Raw genomic sequence first — 20,471 nt, forward strand, 5'->3', positions numbered from 1 at the left:
TATGCGACTCCCGAAACTGGGACTGAGACGAAAAAACCTTCTTGCTAGTTTTCCTATCCTCAGGCAACCTGTTCTCTTGACTCCCTCAAAGTCTTCATCAGTTGATCCAAATCCTCCCCGAAAAGGAGTTTCCCCTTAAAGGGAAGATTACACAGTTGTGCCTTGGACCACATGTCAGCTGACCAGTTTCGCAAACACAAAAGCCTGCGAGCCACTACGGCCAAGACCATGCTCCTGGCTGAAGTGCGCACCAAGTCATAAAGCGTTTCCGCACATAAGCCACTCCAGCCTCCAGCCTCCAAGTGCGCCAACTGCAGAGAACTAACATCCCCTGATGAGGCTTGCTCTTGTGCCTTCTGCACCCAGCACAAACAAGCCCTCTGCATCATGCTGCCACAAATCATTGCTCTTGTGCCTTCTGCACCCAGCACAAACAAGCCCTCTGCATCATGCTCCAACAAATCATGGCTCAAAGACTTAAAGCAGAAACTTCGAACATCCGCTTCAACTGAATCTCCAACTTGCGGTTCTGAACATCCTTCAGAGTGGCAGCCCCTTCCACCAGCATGGTCGTCTTCTTGGTCACCGCCGAAACCGCTGCATCCACTTTCGGCATCCACAGGAGCTCCAAGTCTCCTCCATCAGGGGGTAAAGATTAGCCATGGCCCTGCTGACCTTTAGACCCGCTTCCGGAAAGTCCCACTCCCAGTTCACCAACTTGCGAATCTTCTTAGGCAAGGGAAAGGCACTAGGCGGGCCCCGCAGCCTATCCAGGACTGGATTCACACCCTCATTATCCGACTCCTCCTGAGTCACCTTAACCCCCAATTCCTGCAACACTTGAGGAATAAGAGTATGCAATTCATCCTTCTTAAACAAGCGGACCACCCTAGGGTCATCTCCTTCTAACACTGAAAACTCGTCTGAATCAGAATCATCCTTATTTGCATCCGGGGCTGCGTTCACATCAACATCTGGATCTGCCCCCCTGCAAATCCAACGGGTCCTCAGGCATATCATCAGAATCTTCCACATGCCTGGGAACAGCCTCCAAACCTGTGCGGTTCAGACCCAGGCATCGCAGCAGGTCCCAGGACCCTCCGGACCCTCTGGAAGGGATCACTTTTGGAAGTATGACAGGGAGGTTTCCCCTTCATATGCTTAACCCCCATCCCCTTCCTCACCAGGAAGGCCTTATAGAGGAGCAGAACAAACTCTAGCGAAAAATCTTCGGGATCCTCAGCCCCCTCAAGAAGGCTGCCCTCTTAATCCTCCCCCCCCCAATCCTGGCCCTCATGAACCACAGGTGACAGAGGGAGAGGGGAATCCCTGGAGTCTCTGGTGGCTACAGGCCCCTGCCTGCAATCCCCTATAGGCATGCCTGTCCCCCGGAGCCCCTCTGGGACAGTAGCCGTGGCCCCGGACGAAGAGGGCCCTCTTTTCCATGGCCTCCCCCATCGAGGTCCTTTCATCTCCCTCTGTGCAGCCAGAGAACAGGGACCTACTGTTGAGCTGAGTGGACTAGACACCGCAGGCCTTGCAAGCCGCAACATGCGACTTTGGTGCCATCACAAACTCGGCACGCTCAAAAGCCCTGCAGGATGCACACATGGCTGAAGACACCGCGATGCGTGCACACATGTGATGCACACAAAACACCCAGTAGGTTGCATATGTGGCTGCAACGCTGTGCGTTGCTGAAAAAAATTGTCCCAGGAAAAAGTGTGCGGCCACTGGTGCGGCGACCAACAGAGCTCTGCGGCGTCACCAGCCAGAACAACGCACAAGTCCAAGTCAAGCTGCACCCACAACTCCCTACCAGGCGCCCCAGAGCAATTTCTCTCCCACACCTGGGGCAAAGGAACAAGGGAAAACTCCGAGACTCCCTCCTGAAAACGCCGACAGCTCCCGCTGTCCCAGGTGCATTCATTGCCTGCACTGCTGCTGCAACAAAACAAAGCTTTTTTTTTTTTTTTAAACAAAAGCTTAATAGTCACACAACAGGGTACTTCCCTGACAGGTCAGCAAACACTCAGGAGGAGACTTCAGAAGCCCTCAGAGAGCCAGTCCCCTGGCTATCAGGACCTCTGGCCAGCTGAGGATGAACACCAGTCAGGGGTTTCCAACCCCCCAGTCGCCCTGCTCTACCTGAGGGATGGTCCACGAAGGAGCCTAACACTTTAGGGAGCCTCTGGTACTTCTAAAAATTTCTCTCTCTCTAACTTTAATTTCTCTTTTTTTTGTCAGACTGCGGTTTGCACCTCTGCCACCTGCTGGAGACAGAGAAATACTGAGGGGCTGCAGGTGGCACTCTCGGTTATGTAGCAGTGCCTCAAGGTTTTGTTCTCTGCCTCCATCTGCTGGTAGTAGGGATGCAAAACCCACTTGTCTGGACTGATCTGGGTATGATCAGGAATCCCCTTTACACACTATTCTTGAAACATATACTAATGGGTACTGGGACCTGTTGTGAGCGAAGCACAAATGTAAAATAAGGAAGGAAAGAAGGAAGGAAGACACTGGCAGTCATGTCTCACATGTCCTTAGTCCCCCTGATCCTCCTTGCCCTTTTCTTCTTGGGTGGGATCCTGACTGGTCTAGAAATATTCAAGGAAAGAAAATGATCAGGTAAGTATAATTTCACCTTCCTTATCATATTGCTAGACCAATCATTACAAAAGGAAAATTAGTTTCTTACCTGATAATTTTCGTTCCTGTAGTACCAAGGATCAGTCCAGGACACCTGGGTTGTGACTCCGCACCAGTAGATGGAGACAGAGCAAGACTTGTCGGACTCAGCCATATATGACCATGTGCCAGTCACAGCCCCTCAGTCTTACATAATGTCAAAGTAGAAACCCTAACCAGGAAACAAAACTAGCTAGGAAAAATCCTTACTTAAAAGGGGTTCCCAAACCCCTTCTAGAACCGAGCTCCCCAACCGGGAGAGCTAAACAAGCGATCAGATTAGATAAACAAACGATGAGCGGACTCTCCGTTACTTCAGCGCAGCACTGCGGGCGGGATCCTGGACTGATCCTTGGTACTACAGGAATGAAAATTATTAGGTAAGAAACTAATTTTCCTTTCCCTGTACGTACCAGGATCAGTCCAGGACACCTGGGACGTACCAGAGCTAACTTACCGAGGGTGGGAAGTAGAGAGTCCCGCTCGGAGTACCCTCTCTCCAAAACCCCCCGCTTCAGTCGCCTGAACATCCAACCGGTAATGTCTAATGAAGGTATGCAACGACTTCCAGGTAGCCGCCCTGCAAATCTCTTGAGGCGACACCTGAGAAGATTCCGCCCAAGACGCAGCGTGGGATCGAGTCGAGTGAGCCCGAAGACCCACGGGAACCGGTTTTCCCCGCACCAAGTACGCCGAACCAATGGCCTCCTTGAGCCAACGGGCGATCGTCGTGCGGGACGCTGCGGCCCCTTTCTTTGGACCAGAGAACAAAACAAACAGATGATCTGTCACACGAAACGGATTAGTGACCTCTAGATAGCGAAGGAGGGATCTCCGCACATCAAGCTTCCTTAATTCCCTTGTTTTTGGGTCAGAGGACTCCCCGACCGCAAAAGCGGGAAGCTCAACTGACTGATTTAAGTGAAACGCCAACACGACTTTAGGCAAAAAGGAAGGGACCATCCTCAAGGAAACTCCTGAATCAGAAATACGCAAAAACGGTTCCCTACAGGACAGGGCCTGCAACTCCGAAACACGCCGTGCCGAGGAAATCGCCACCAGGAATACAGTCTTCAACGTGAGATCCTTAACAGTTGTGCGCTTCAAGGGCTCAAACGGTGCCGAGCATAAGGCGGAGAGAACCCAATTGAGGTTCCAGGACGAGCAGGGGTGACGCAATGGAGGACGGAGATGTTTAGCTCCCCGAAGAAAACGGGAGATATCCGGGTGAAGAGCCAGGGAGGATCCCCGGACCATACCTCACAAACAACCAAGCGCCGCCACCTGGACCCGTAGAGAACTGCACGCCAACCCTTTGGCCAGACCGGCCTGGAGAAACGCTAGAATATCGGATACAGTAGCGGAAGTGGGATCCAAGCCACGCTTCACGCACCATTCCTCAAAGACCACCCAGACTCGGACATATGCCAGGGACGTAGACTGCTTCCTGGACCTCAACAGTGTGGCCACCACCACGTCTGAGTAACCTTTTCTCTTCAACTGATTCCTCTCAAAAGCCATGCCGCGAGACAAAAGTGATCCGCATCCTCCAAACAGACGGGACCCTGGCGGAGGAGGCCCGGCAACCCCTGAAGTCGAAGGGGCGTATCCACCGACAACTGCACGAGATCTGCAAACCACGGGCGCCGCGGCCACTCCGGTGCCACCAAGATCACCATTGACGGGTGCAATTCTATGCGCCGGAGAATCTTGCCTATCATCGGCCACGGGGGAAACACGTACAGCAGCACATCCGTCGGCCAGGGAAGCACCAACGCGTCGACGCCCTCTGCCCCCCTTTCTCGACACCGACTGTAAAATCGCGGCGCCTTCGCATTGTGCCACGTGGCCATCAGATCCATGTGAGGCACTCCCCACTTCTCGCAGATGAGGAGAAACGCTTCGTCCGCCAGCTCCCACTCCCCGGGGTCCAGGCGATGACAGCTGAGAAAATCCGCCTGGACATTGTCGACTCCGGCAATGTGAGACGCTGCGATGTTGCTGAGATGCTGTTCCGACCAGGCCATAAGGAGCTGCGCCTCCTCCACCACCAGCGGACTTCTCGTCCCGCCCTGGCGATTGATGTAGGCCACCGGGTAGGCCACTGGGTAGGCCACCGGGTGTTGTCCGACAACACCCGGACCGCTTTTCCCCTTACCAGCGGCAGGAAGGCTTGCAGTGCCAGACGGACCGCTCTGGTCTCTAGCCGGTTGATGGACCACTGCGCTTGAGTCGCTGACCATAGGCCTTGAACTGACCGTCCTAGGCAAACTGCTCCCCAGCCGGAGAGACTGGCATCCGTGGTCACCACTGTCCAATTGGGCACTAGCAGGGACACTCCACAGTTCAGATGATTCGAATCCAGCCACCAGTACAGGCTGGATCTCGCCTGGACCGTGAGTGGAAGCGGTAGGTGGAACTCCTCCGATACCAGCTTCCAGCGGGATAGTAAGGATGACTGCAATGGACGCAGATGAGCGAACGCCCAGGGGACCAACGCAAGCGTTGACGCCATAGAACCCAGAACCGTCAGATAATCACAGACCCGCGGTCGGCGGAGAGACAACAACCGCCGCACTTGAGACTGCATTTTGGACATCCGTTCCTGTGATAGGAACACCTTGCCTCGTTTCGTGTCGAATAAGGCTCCAAGGTATTCCAAGGCCTGGGTGGGTACCAGTTGACTCTTGTTGAAGTTGACGACCCAGCCTAGAGACTGCAAGAGCTGCAGGACCCTGGCCACCGCCAGCCGACACTGACCCTCAGACTTTGCCCGAATCAACCAATCGTCCAGGTAAGGATGAACCAGGAATCCTTCCCGGCGGAGCTGCGCCGCCACCACTATCATCACTTTCGTGAATGTACGAGGAGCCGTTGCGAGACCAAACGGGAGCGCCCGGAACTGGTAATGCCGTCCCAGGATGCAGAACCTGAGGAACCGCTGAAACGACGGCTGAATGCCTACGTGAAGGTACGCTTCCGTAAGATCTAGGGAGGCCAGGAATTCGCCTGGACGCACCGAGGCTATTACCGATCGAATCGTCTCCATTTTGAAGCGAGGAACGCGAAGGCATCTGTTTACTCCTTTCAGATCCAAGATTGGTCTTGACGTGCCGTCTTTCTTTGGAACGATGAAGTAAATGGAGTACCGGCCCTTGCCTTGCTGATTGGCCGGGATGGGGGAAATAGCTCCCAAGCTTTCCAAGCGCCGGATGGTTTCTAGCACTGCCGCCTTCTTCTCGGGTGCCTTGCAGGGCGAAACTAGAAACTTGTCTGCCGGGAGGTGAGCAAAATCTAATGCGTAGCCGTGTCTTATCACGTTGAGGACCCACTGGTCCAACGTCATGCTGGCCCATTCCTCGTAAAATAACGTTAACCGCGCCCCGACGTGTGGAACGACGTCTTGGAGCTACTGCGAGGGATGGGCCAACCGCATCTCATTGCGAAACCTTGGACCCCGTGCCCGACGGGGTCCTTCTTGTCTACCGAAACGTTTCCCACGAAAGGACTGCTGCCACTGAGGGGTTCGAGAGGAAAACGACCTATACGAGGAGCCGGTAGACCTTTGAGGACGCGACTTCCTGGGACCGCGAAACGGGACCTGCCAGGAAACGAGGACCGCGCCCTGGATCTGTCCTCGGGCAGCTTAAAAGCCCTGTTCTCCCCCAGAGAAATCATTAAATCATCCAACTCCTTGCCAAACAACAACTTTCCCTTGAACGGCAACGCCCCAAGGTGAGCCTTGGAAGATCCATCCGCCACCCAGTTGCGCAGCCACAGAAGGCGGTGCGCCGAGACAGCCGCCACCATGGACCTAGCCGACGTAAGCAGCAGATCGTGGAGAGCATCTGCTCCATATGCTATTGCCGCCTCCAATCGATCCGCCTGCGATGCCTCCTCCGCTGACAGACCCGCATTCGCCTGAAGGACCTGGGCCCAGCGCAGGCTAGCTCGCATAGCGAAGTTAGTGCAGATGGCGGCCCGAACTCCCAGGGCAGACACTTCAAAAATCTTTTTAAGTTGTACCTCCAGCTTCCTGTCCTGTATGTCCCCCCCCACCCCTCCGAGAAAACCCCGAGCGGCGACACGAGGCAACGGAGAGCCGACAGAAAAGAAAAACAAGAAACCTTTTTTTTTTCTTTTCTTCAAAACACTTGCCGCTGTCCTCGGTCCTGGAGCCCTGTTCCAGCAGGGGTGAGTGAACCGGGCTCCCCGGTGTCACCCCCGGCGCTGCTACTAGCTCAGCCGGGTCCTTGACCCTAGCAGCGGCCTCGACCAGCGGGGGATGGTCCCCTCAGAACCTCCCAACCCCCCTGGGAGGCAGGGCGGATGGGACTTCTCTCACCAATTAAAACAAAAACAAATTTGAAAAAACTCAAATTGGCCTAACTAAAAAACACACTAAAACAAATCAGCCTTGACTGACTACCAGAACTCAGGGCAGGCAGAGGCTGTGACTGCACCTGCACCATCTACTGGAGACAGAGTAAGACTGAGGGGCTGTGACTGGCACATGGTCATATATGGCTGAGTCCGACAAGTCTTGCTCTGTCTCCATCTACTGGTGCGGAGTCACAACCCAGGTGTCCTGGACTGATCCTGGTACGTACAGGGAATGGGAGTTTCCAAAACTTACCCTTGCTGGGGTGGGGGAAGACAGGACTGCCTTATCAATCTTTGTCTTGAAGTCAGTGACTGACTTGGACTGTGTGACCAATTTATGATGTTCAAAAAGGTGAAAGGATGACCACGCTGCTGCCTTGCCACTTCCTTCTGGCGTGGCTGAGGTGCCTCTGCCTGGGATGATGTCTATGCCCTTGTAGGGTAAACCCGTAGCCCTGCTGGGACCTGCTATCTTGATAATAGGTAGGCAAATGCAATTGTCTCCTCGATACTTCTGGTATGGTGGCCTTAGCAGCTGTCTATCTCACTTTGGGCATCAAATACCAGGAACTGCTCATCTGTTCCTCTATGATGTTAGGTATGTCAAGAGAATACGATGTGTATTTAATAATCGCAGATTTTTAATTTTCCTCACCAGCCACCGCTGCTGCGTTCTGGATGGACCTTTGCTTTCCATGGAAAGCTAATATTAGCTCGAGTAGTAAGATGGAACCGGACCTTGAGAAATTCCTGGATAAGTATTTCTGCAGTACTGAGCCTGCCACTCTAAGATGCGTCTTAATCAAAAAATTCCTTTGAGTAATACCAATCCCGAAATAGCCCTTCATTGATGCCCATTTAAATGGCCTAAGGGGCCGCCTACTCAAGGTCTTTAGAATCTGGATGATATCCCATTCTACGGAACCACTCTCTGCAGCTAAGCAATCATTGTTTTACTCTGGGGACAATACAGCTCTTGTAGGGTACTGGGCTAGGCACCGTTCGCTGGAGGTTTTGCAAGCCCACAGGCAAGGAAGGACCTCCAGGAACTCAACCAGGACAGAGCCTGAAAAATGCTACCACTGGGATGACCCAGGAGCTCGACCATGGCAGAATCTGGGAGACTGCTCCCACTGAGAGAAGTAACCCCCAAGGAGTAGGTGTCCCAGGAGCAACAAGGATTCAACCAGGCCATGGCACTCCATGACTCTGGGAGCTACATCCTCTTCATGTGTCTGCCATTGCTGGAGACAGATAACTTCTGGTTTTAGCCAGGGCTCCTTTAAGGCCCTAAAGTGAGATCATGAAAAAGGTGTGTCCTTTGTCTCCATCAAGCTGAGGAGCGAAATCCCAATTGTAATAACTGGTCTAGTAATATGATAAGGAAGTGTCTTTTAAAATAGCAACTTATGCGCATAACTGCTGTCCCCATTAAGGAACGCCCCAGCCCACTCCTTTTTTACATGCATATATGTGCGCACGAAAGTGAAAATACATGCATATTTTGGATGTTAGAACCATACGGAATACACCAGTAGAGGCTACTTACATGCGTATATACTCATTTTTACACCAGAACCGTTTTGAAAATTCACCTTTAAAAAGGGAATACATAGGGACTTTCGTTTTCAGTTTTATTTTATTTTTCCTGGGAATTTCAAGGTTATAACAAAACAAAAATCAGTGGAACAATAACTTTTCCACTGATTTTTCTCCTGCGCATGATAAAGTCATTTTCCCACCGATTGTATTTTATGTTATAACATTGAAATTTCCAGGAAAAATAAAATACATAAATAAAATGAGGGTCCATAGGAATGCAATACAAGAAATCCTCTCTTTTTACTTTCTTACCATCTGGTGAAGCTTCCAAAAATAATGGTTGCATGAAAAACAGATAAAAACTCTTCAGGAATTAATAGAGAACACTGATAAAGAAGTCTGATAAACCATGGGCTGAATATGTATGTGAGGAACGCTTTCAGTGTCCAGGAAGGAACAGTGCTAATAGGAGGGTGGCTAAAGATCAATTTTCACACATGCATTGCCTCTCTGAACATTGCCTTCCCTCAAGTCTCGGCTAACACAGCACAGTGCAGCTCTACAACGGACACTCTTAGCCTCATTTGGGAGAGAGGCGTTCCCAGGGGAGTGTTTTGAGCAGCACCAGAAAATAAAACAGAAGCAGAAGGTATTTTCAAATCTACTCATATTAGTTTTCCATAAAATATTCCACCTACACAAAAAGCAAGTGCACATGTGCTGGGCATTTTGTACCTGTGGCAGTATTTTCTGAGGGAAAGTATGTGTGTATTCCCTTGTAAATCTGGTACAAAGTCCATGCATAAAAAAGTTACTTCAGGCTTTGTACCATAACAGACAGTTTTGAAAATGAGCCCCATGAGATGTAGGAATGTAACTGCAGCCTGGAAATAAAGTGGAGGATAAAGGAATCATGAAGACCAGTGCCCACATGGCTAAAGTGAGAATAGGAAAGTGTATCAGCAGAAGACAGAGAACTACCTTTGGGGGGTGGTTCTGAATTAGACAAAACTAAAATCTAGATTTTCAAAATCAATAACTATTTAATTTCACATTTTTATACTGCCTTTCCACTTCAGAGCCTTTCTACTTCTTTGTAAAGTGGTTTACAAAGAATAAATACATAATCATATTATTAATGCATATTAACATACTCCAAATATAGACACATCTATAAATATAAACAAAGGTCTGGACTGCATTTAATCATAAGGCCATGTGGCTCTAGAACCATAAGAATGAGCAAAGAAAGGTATTGGATTTTTTTCTCTACAAAGTATCTTTGCAAGAGTCACTGAAACGCGTGAATACTCACCATTCCACTGGTTGACTTGGTCTTCAGCTCAAGTCTGACCATCCCAAACCCTAGAACAGAAAGAAAAGTGCCACAACTTCATTGAACTGCATAAATACGAATCGATCTATCTATATCTATAATATGGTTAGGTTCTGGAAAGTGGCATCTGTGTGTTGGAGGAGCAGCATGCATGAGACCACACAAGCTGAACAGAGGCCAAATGTGGTAGAAAGACAATCGGTCACATGGACTTGCAGGAAGCCTGGTGTGATCAGAAGTCATCAGGCTGTGTGGGATGGAGAGAAAGGCCCGACATGGTTGGGGACACAGGAAAAAAAAGTTTCACCAGGTGACAGCTAGTATCATTAATAAAATATGCACTGGTATCCAGAAATATGCACTAAAATATTGTACCTAAATTACAGAGAAGCGCAACGTAGTCCTCGAAGGCCACAAACAAGTCTTGTTTTCTGCATATCTATAATGAGCATTCCTTGAGCATTTCTGCATATACTTGGTCTGAGAACCAGATTAATTTGCATAGCTTGATTACAGAGAAGAGCAGACTCGTTGATGGTCCTGAAGGACTAGGGTTCTACACCTTTGCTAGAGTAAGCCCAGCACCCCTTCAGCATGGGATGTTATAGTGCAGTGCCTGTCAATACACATCGTTACTACAACATCCCACAATCACCTCCCTCTTGTCAACAAATGAAACTGTCAATCTTTTGCTCAAGACTTACCATATCCCTTGTTAAACACATCTCTAGCAGCTTTTCCCAAGTCTGAGTAAGATGGTGGCATAAATAATCCGCCTAAAGGAAAGAAAAATGGAATGAAAGGCGTCATTAACATAAAAAATAAATCCCCAAGAATTAATTTTCCAAATGTTAGGCAGATACCAGAAGATCAGTTCAGTTTTCAGTGGCTATCATTGTACTTATTCCAAAATATTATAGCTAAATTATTGACTACTTACTGTTGAAAGAAAAAGCAATGAATCAGAAAGATAACTCAAAATAAGAACAGCAAACGTTAAGTAGACATTCTAATTTTGAGAAAAAAAATACAATCCCGATAGCTGTTAAAAGAATACAACAGAGCAGAGGTGGCCAACTCCACTCCTCAAGAGCCACAAACAGGACTGGTTTTCAGGATGTCCACAATGAATATGCATGAGATAGAGTTGCATACAAAGGAAGCAGTGCTTGACTATTTCATGTATATTCATTGTGGAAAACCTCAAATAGGCCTGAAAACCAGGCCTATTTGAGGTTCTTGAGAACCAGAGTTGTTCAGATGGCAGCTTTCCAATACTGCAATAAAATAATGATTGACAAGGACAATAGTAAGACAAAGCATTACTACTATTGTAATAAGATATAAAATAAAACTCTCACATACATTTCTGTCAATGCACCTCATTCCTGCTGTGCAGCACCCTCTGCAGTTTCAGTACTGAGATCCCCACACAGCTCTGCCAACGCATCTCACTCCTGCCATGTAGCACTGGGAACCCCAACACAGCCCTCCCAAAGCAACCAAATGCCATGTTTCTCCAGTGCTGCATCCATTTCACTCCCAAATTTTACTGCATTAAAAATGATTGCATGTGAATGGCTAAAGGACAGAGCAAGGTAAATTCAGCCCAAGTGCATTATGGTCTACAATGAAAATGGCAGAGAAGAAGTAATTCAGTATATTGTTCTATGTAAGACAACTTTGTCACTGTTTTTTATGGTTGCAATGTAAACCGGAGTGATAATTAACTCTGTTATTTGAACTTCGGTATAGAAAAGTTATAAATAAATAAATAAATAAATAAATATTGCCATTTCTGCAGAAAAAATTAAAGGATGCTCTCAGATGAGAGTCAAAAGGAGGAAAACAAAAGTTTATGCAAAAGAGAACAAAAATAGAGTAATGCATATTTTAAATATTAAAATGCAGTAAGACTGCCAGCCTGTATGCACTTAGAGGGGAAGTTTCAAAGATATTTCCACATGTAAAACAGTGCTCACCCCGCGGAAATGGGCTTGGTGAAAACCGTACACCCTATATATACATAAATGTATGTGTAGGGCCTCTCTACACCTACTTTTACCTTTAGGAAGGGGGAGAGGTTAGTACTTACATGCACACTTTTGCATTTTCAAAAGTACGCATGTAATTTTTCTCGGAAACACCACCCATGCAATTTAGTAGGTGTAAATGGGTGCGGGTAATTCTTCTGGAATAATTTTCACAGGTAAAGTAATGCATGCACTGTCCCTTTGAAACTTAGTGCAAGGTCTGAGGGTAAAGTGCCTGCAGATCCTACACCAGTGCAGGCAGATTTAAAATGACTCCCTTAGGAAGCACATTTATGAATGACCACACCAAGACAAAGTCTGGGGGTTCTTTTTACCTGCAGACATTTGCACTGACTTTCTGTGTGCACACTTTTTTTTTTAAGAAAAATAACAAGCTTAAATTTGAAAATGCCAAGCCCTCCCTATTGACCTCAGCCTGCCCCCAGGAATGCTTCCTCTAAGACTGATCAATTACATATTGCTATGACGGTAAAGAAATGTTTTAAATAAATAAATGCAGGAGGGCAATTTTACACATGCACTAAAGTAATAAAGACGGTACGTAGGCAAGTAGCTACTGATGTCTTTTCTTTTAGCAAATCCCAAATTATATGCAGCATAATCAATATAACACATGGAGAATGACTAACCGCTATTCTCTCGCAGAACAACCATGACCGCAGAACAAGAAAATGCCAGTGAATTCGTAGTGAGAGAAAACCGTAACAGGAATAGAAAAAAAGAATTTCTCCAACAGTCTTCTGTTACTAGCGTGGCTATTTGAAGAAGCAAAAAAGGGAAGTGCAAAATGAGGGGCGAAGAGACCCTGATGATTAATGCAAACCCAAATCCAGGAAAATATGTTTTAAAGCATAAACCCTGGGTTTTCTCAGTTCACGTTTATAGGCAACTGTGACAATGGCACAACAGAGACAGAAGCTAACTCCAAATAGAACCGTGAGGTCACTCCCCATGGGATTCTTTCCTACACTCAAGAAATATAAATAGAGGGTCATGGTGTGAACAGCATGGCAGTGTCATCTTACAGTGCCAGTCAGCCTGCATCTATCAAAAAACTCCCATCACAACCACAGACTAGACAAACACTGAAATTACCAATTCTACTCCAGAACAGGTAAATGTCCAAACAGAAAACAGCTTTCACCCTTCTATCACCATCATTCAACAGCAACAAGGGCTATTCCTCGAAAAATGCAGAAAATTCCAGGAAAATAAAAACGCAGCATAAGGAATGCTAGCTCACAGATTAAAGCCAAGGAAAGAGCAGACAGCTTAGTCTTTTTCTCACTTACCTCTACAGAGATCTATACAGCAAAGCCTCTCCGAATCAGGTTGGTTCTTCTGTTTCTCTTCTGCCATGTTTGTACGACAAGAAATCTATTCCTGCAGCAAGTTTTTTCTAACCTTGAAATCAAGAGGAAGAACTAATAAACTCTATGTTTTAATAGACATCTCTCACTTGAACCATGAAAGAAATGCAGTACCAGCAGAACTAATGAAATATTCTCAATCAAAAGTCCATGTGTTTCTGAGCAAAGTTTGACTGACTCCTAGTTAGCAACTTACATGTCAACTCAGACATTTTTGGGGATGACACAAAATTATGCAGAGTAGTTAAATCTCAAGCAAATTGTGATAAGTTTCAAGAGGACCTTTTGAGACTGGAAGATTGGGCTTCCAAATGGCAAATGAAATTTAATGTGGACAAGTGCAAGGTGACGCATATAGGGAAAACTAACCCATGCTATAATTACACAATGTTAAGTTCTTATCTTAGGAGTTACCTCTCAGGAAAGAGATCTAAGGGGTAAATTTTAAAAGCCCTGCACGCGTAAATCCAGCTGGATTTACGCGCGCAGGGGACTTGCGCACCAGCGCCTATGTTGCATAGGCCGCCGGCGCGCACAAAACCCCGGGATGGGCGTAAGTCCCAGGGCTTTGCTTGGTGGGAGCATGTCGGGAGCGTGTTGGGGGGGGCGTGTCGGGGACGGTGCAGCATTCAGGGGCATTCCGGGGGAGGGGCCGTGGGTGTGTGCTGGCCCGGGGGCGTTCCGGGGGTGTGGCCGAGGCCTCCAAAGCAGCCCCCGGGCCGGGGAATGGCGCACCGGCAGCCAGCCAGCACGCACAAGTTACGCCTGCCTTGGGCAGGCGTAACTTTTTCGACAAAGGTAGGAGGGTGGGTTAGATAGGGGAAGGGAGGGGAAGCCAGTGGGGGGGGGGGGGGGGGGGGGGGGGGGGGGGGTGCGGAAAAAAAGTTCCCTTCAAGGCCGTTCCGATTTCGGAGCGGCCTTGAAGGGAACGGGGAAAGCCATCGGGGCTCCCCTCGGGCTCGGCGAGCACAAGGTGCACATGTGTGCACCCCCCTGTGCGCGCTGACCCCGGATTTTATAACACGCGCACAGCAGTGCGCGTGTTATAAAATCGGGCGTATGTTTTAAGATCTGCCCCTAAGTGTCATAGTGGATAATACATTGAAATCGTCAGCTCAGTGTGCTGTGGTGGTCAAAAAAGCAAACAGAATATTAGGAATTATTAGGAAGGGAATGGCAAATAATACAGATGTCATAATGCCTCTATATCGCTCCATGGTGAGACCGCATCTTGAATACTGTGTGCAATTCCAGTCACCACATCTCAAAAAAGATATAATTGCATTGGAGAAAGAAGGTCGACCAAAATGATGAGGAAAGGCTAAAGAAGTTAGGGCTGTTCGGTTTGAAGACGAGACGACTGAGGGGGGATATGATAGAAGTCTACAAAATCATGAAAGGACTTAAACAGGTTAATGTAAATCGGTTATTTACTCATTCATATAATAGGACTAGGGGACACTCCATGAAGTTTACAAGTAGCTCATTTAAACCAAATCTAAGAAAATTCTTTTTCACTCAGTGCATAGTTAAGCTCTGGAATTCATTGCCAGAAGATGGGGTTACGGAGGTTAGTGTAACTGGGTTGAAAAAAGGTTTGGATAACTTCCTAGAGGAAAAATACATAAACTGCTATTAATTAATAAGCAATAGTAGCTTGAGATCTATATAATGTTTGGATACTTGCCAGGTACTTGTGACTTGGCTTGGCCACTGTTGAAAACAGGATGCTGGGCTCGATGGACCCTTGGTCTGACCCAGTATGGCATATCTTGTGTTCTTATTTTAATGTTTGACTTTCAGCTAATCATTATATAGCACCTGTATCTTACATTTATAACACAGGGCAGAAGATGTTCCCAGGTCTGTGTAATTTTCTGCCTGGACTACTTCAATATTCTATGCATTGGGCTGCCCAAAAAACTCAATCGCAACATGCAGCTCATGCACAGCGCAGCAGCACGAGAAATGCCTGAAAATGTGACCAAATCGCCCCACTCAAGACCCTACACTGCCTTAGAATTCAAGGCCTTCAAAGGCCTGGCACCAGCCTACCTCAACAGCTGACTCACCCCATTCACTCCCCCCCCTGCCCAATGCGCTCATTACCTCAGGTCCACTTAGTGGCGTCAACCCCCAAAGAAATAAGACTCTCAAACTTCAGGAAAAGAATCTTTGCAGGGGTCCATTCCCATCTTCTGGAAAGCTTTGCCACTTGAATTCAGGCTTGCACCTTTAGAAAGCAACTGAAAACCTGGCTATTTGTAGTAGCTTATGGTTCATAGCAAGATTCAAACTCCTAACAAGACCATATGTATTGCACTTGCTCACCCTATGCTCCATCCACTCTACCTTATTATTAAATCTTAGTCCACTGCAATCATACTTGTTATTTTGTACCTATGTTTATAATTTGCATTGTTAATAATTAGTATTGTTTCTTATATCTTCTCATCATAACCCTACTAGGGTTTTGTTATACTTGTCTGCTATAAATTCATTCGCTGATGAATTGATATCCAAATTCCTTATAATGTGATATCACATGCTTAGAACACTTATGGTGGAAAAGCTTGCTCATTCATACATATTTAATTTTTTTAGCCTGCAGGTCTCTCCTCCTCTTTTGGGCTTCCAGTTCAATCAGAATCAACCTCTGTTTGGCTATAGTGTCATGATTTTTTATTTCAACAACCATGGTGTGTGCCGCCGCCTCCCCTCCCTTCCCCCATATTTCTCTCTCCTCCCAACTCAGCCAGCCACAAGGCGCGGCACCCCACCACAACCCAGATTTAAAATTAAGCATTATTTAGTATGTGCATTTTACATGAATATGTTACATTTCATGAATGTGGACCAGCGATGATGATCTGCTCTTACCATTTTTGTCTAAAATTTACAGGGAATGGCATTAAAACAACTATTGCATTTTCTTGAGGATCATAATATTTTAGACAGTCATCAGTATGTTTTCAGATGAGGTTACAGCACTGAAATATTTCTTATGCTGTATTTTGTCAGGGCTCTGACAGTGGAAAAAGCCAGGTTTTGACTATTCTGGATGGATCTATAACATTCAATACGTTGGATAATTCCATTTTGTTATCTCAACTTGCTGAAACTGGTATTAAAGACGTTATATTTAATTGGTTTAGATCTTATCTTTCTAATCAAGTTCAATATGATAGAGTAGGCCAATTGGTATTCCTTGACAAGTATTCCTTGAGTACCACAGAGTTCAGCACTGTCAGCTATATTTTTTAAATATTTATGTGTTTCATCTGCAAATTATTGGCTAGTCTTGGTGTAGAAAGATCGGCTCTTTGCCAGTGATATATAGTTCTTCCTTACTGAGTCATCCTCGGTTTCACATGCTCTTTCAGAGGTTGCTATTTACGTCTCAGCAATAGAAGTGACAGCAAACAGATTAATGCTAAACAGAGAGAGCACCAAAGTGATTGTTTTATCGAGGTCAGTCAGTAGCACATTCCTACTTTACTATATATAGATGGCTGGCCCATTCCAATTTCTAACAGGCCGATACAGAAAAACCAGCGGGAGAGCTGGGTGCGCGATTCATAAAAACAAAAAATGCAAATGGTGGCCCGCCATAAAAGGAGGCGCTAGGGACACTAGCGCTCCCTAGCGCCTCCTTTTTGACAGAAGCGGTGGGTGTTAGCGGGTTTGACATCCGACGCTCAATTTTACCGGCATCGATTCTCGAACCCGCTGACAGCCACGGGTTCGGAAAACGGACGCCAGCATAATTGAGCGTCCGTCTTCCAACCCGCAGGTCACGGGCAGATTTTTATTTATTTTTAATTTTTTTTGGGGGGGCCTCTGACTTAATATCGCTATGATATTAAGTCGGAGGGTGTACAGAAAAGCAGTTAACTAATAGGGAATAACTAATAGGCCTATCAACATACATTTGCAAGATAAAGTTGAATCAGTTAATATAGTGTATCTGGATTTCCAGAAAGCATTTGACAAAGTCCCTCATGAGAGACTTCTTAGTAAATTAAAAACTCACAGGATAGGTGGCAGTCCTGTTGTGGATTGCCAACTGGTTAAAACATAGAAAAAGAGAGTAGTGCTAAATGGTAAATTTTCCCAATGGAAAAAAGTGAATAGTGGAGTGCCCCAAGGATCTGTTCTGGGACTGATGCTTTTTAATATATTTATAAATGACCTGGAAATGGGAACAACAAGTGAGATGATCAAATTTGCAGATGACAAAATCATTCAAAGTTGTCAAATCATAACAGGATTGTGAGAAATTGCAAGAGGACATTGCAAAACTGGGATATTGGGCATGCAAATAGCAAATTAATTTAATGTAGACAAGTGCAAAGTGAGGCACTTAGGGAAGAGTAACCCAAATTATAGCTACAAAGTGCAAGGTTCCACATCAGGAGTTACCACTCAGGAAAAGGATCTACGTGTCATCGTTGAAAATACATTGAAATCTTCTGCTCAGTGCAGCAGCAGCCAAGAAAGCAAATAGAATGCAAGGGATTTTTAGAAAAGGAATGCAGATTTAAACTGAAAATATCATAATGCCTCTGTATCATTCTTCCATGGTGCGACCTCATCTTGAGTACTGTGTTCAGGTCTGTTCACCACATCTCATGAAAGATATAGAAGAATTAGAAATGGTACAGAGAAGGGTAACCAAGATGATAAAGGGGATGGAACAAGTCCACTATGAAGAAAAGCTAAAGAGGTTAGGACTCTTCAGCTTGGAGAAGGAACGGCTGAGGGGAGATATGAGAGGTCTATAAAATAATGAGTGGAATGGAACGAGTAAACGTTAATCAGTTGTTTACTCTTTTAAACAGTACAAAGACTAAGGAACACACAATGAAGTTACTGGGTTATACATTTAAAACTAATAAGAGAAAATATTTCTTTACTCAACGCATAATTAAGTTCTGGAATTCATTGCCAGAGGATATGGTGAAAGCTATTAGAATATATGTTTAAAAAAAGGTTTGGACAAGTTTCTAGAGGAAAAGTCCATTAACAATTATTAAGGCAGAGTTGCAGAAATCCACTGCTTATTCTTGGGATAAGCAGCCTGGAATCTATCTACCCCTTGGGATCCTTCCAGCTACTTGTGACCTGGCTTGGCCACTGTTGGAAACAGGATACTGGGCTTTATGGATCCTTAGTCTGACCCAGTATGGCAAGTCTTATATTCTTATGTACATTTATACATCTAATAGCACTGATATTTAGTGTGCAAATTTGGGCATCAGATTTATGATGGTCTATTCCATACATGTATATGAGCAAGCCATTATTTATTTGTCGTGTTTTGTATACCATCGGTTTCATTACACAGGAAAGATCAATTTATAATATGGAAATGTCCATATACAAAATAATTAGAGATTATTCTTTTATAAAGTAAATAAATGTTTCAGGATGCAAGCATTTTAAACTACTGAGCTCCAAGTGAAAATACAAAATTATGTTGCCAATATGAAGAAATTGGATTCAATGAATAAGAGGATATTTTTTACTTTTGCTAATATTGCTTGCATATTTCAAGGGGCCTGTGGTTTCAAAAATGGGTGAAAAATCTTACGATATAGGGAATTACTGCTTGGTTTATGCACTTTTGAAGTGTTTCAGCATACACAGGCATCACAGCTGTCTTTTAAATACACTTAAGAACATAAGATATGCCCATACTGAGTCAGTCCAAAGGTCCATCAAGTCCAGCCTATCTGCAACAAGTGGCCACTGTGGGTCACAAGTACCTGGCAGATCCCAAACAGTAAATCCATTCCTTGTTGCCTGCTCCCTGGGATAAGCGGTAACTTTCCCAAGTCTACCTGGCTAATGATGATTAGCTTTCTGTTAACTTAAATTTTTATAACTGAATAGTTTTGAAATATTACTCATTACACAGAGTACACTGCTTTCTTCCATTGGTTACTAAAATAATTTCTATGAAAATTATTTTTACAAGAAATTCTTTAAGCTAAAAGAAAAAAAACTCCCTTTAACTGCAATGTAAATCATGAAAGAATGTCAAAGCTGTCATTGAATACAACAATACCAAGAGCACTGGTTATGATCATGTAGGCGAACCGAAATGAAAAACTGTATATAAACGTAATGCAAGAAAAACGGAGCCATTTCTTGTGATATTCATCCTAAAATGTGACATTTATTTTTACATGGGAAAAACCCTAAAACACTAAAAATACAACCCACTGCCCTTAAATTTGCAGGAAACAGTTAATAATAACGGATTATGTTAATTCCAAAGAATCCAAGTCCTTCCTTTTTTGTTTTACACTTTCTGACCTCTCTCCTTGACCTCAACCCTGCTCCCAGGCCTCTCACTGTTTACCTATTTTGTCACAACTCCGCGAGAGGGTCGAAGAGACGGTGCAAGTCACATTAGAGCTGTCCAAGGCACGCAGCCACTGCAATACAAGTAAAGCGGACTATGTGCCCGGGGCGGCTCCTGTAGAGCATCATCTGTTCATCTAAATCCTGCAGAGCCGGAAGCCTGCGGAAGTGAACCTCCTCACCCTGCTGCTTTTACATTGATTCGGGGGTGGCTGGGGGGCTCTTTTAAACGGGGGAACTCCACGCTAACAGCCGCCGCCTCTTCCTTGCCTCCCACCCACCGGCCCAGTACCTGTCAAGGAGCGCCTGAGGGCAGCCGCAAGGCCTTCGTTGTAACGAAAACCAACTGAGCGTGCGCCGTAGACCACCCAAGACACCCGAGCATGCGCAGATAAGCTCCGCGCGACCCCTTCTTTCCCGGTTGTTAAGAAGCCGCAAGCCCCAAGCACAGACGAAGAGTGGGCAGCCCGTGTCCCCGTGGAATGTACCACTGCGCTGTCCAGCAGGGGGAGCCCACATCTTCAGCCGCTCGTCAACATGGGCGCGAACGCCAATTTAAACCAAGGATCCAAATGGCAAGTACGAACGGGATGCGCTGCTTGTCGGTGATACAGAGAAGACGCATAGCTGAAATAAATGCCCAGTAGTACTCGGAGAAAAAGGTGGATATGGTTTTAGACTCTATCTTTGTAACCTTGTTTTTTTTTTTTTGTTTGTTTACTGAGGATT

At 46.0% G+C, this 20,471-nt stretch overlaps 1 protein-coding gene across 4 annotated transcripts in view; it reads right to left on the bottom strand.

The window, feature by feature from the left end:
* The window catches only part of VDAC3 (voltage dependent anion channel 3), a 114,668-nt gene extending 94,510 nt beyond the window's left edge, over nt 1-20,158 (bottom strand). The window contains exons 1-4 of one of the 4 annotated variants that reach the window (XM_029603706.1): nt 20,035-20,158; nt 13,296-13,407; nt 10,654-10,725; nt 9,929-9,978 (exon numbers count right to left, since the gene is read on the bottom strand). In XM_029603706.1, the coding sequence (XP_029459566.1) occupies nt 9,929-9,978; nt 10,654-10,725; nt 13,296-13,362 (189 nt within the window). In that variant the 5' untranslated portion in view covers nt 13,363-13,407; nt 20,035-20,158. Of the gene's footprint in view, nt 1-9,928; nt 9,979-10,653; nt 10,726-11,314; nt 11,336-12,632; nt 12,900-13,295; nt 13,408-19,740; nt 19,956-20,034 lie in introns of those variants that run through there. The other 3 variants (XM_029603707.1, XM_029603708.1, XM_029603709.1) reach the window with 3 other exon arrangements.
* Between the last annotated feature and the right edge of the window lie 313 nt (nt 20,159-20,471).

The sequence above is a fragment of the Rhinatrema bivittatum genome, chromosome 5 (assembly GCF_901001135.1).
Source record: "Rhinatrema bivittatum chromosome 5, aRhiBiv1.1, whole genome shotgun sequence".
Lineage (NCBI taxonomy): Eukaryota > Metazoa > Chordata > Amphibia > Gymnophiona > Rhinatrematidae > Rhinatrema > Rhinatrema bivittatum.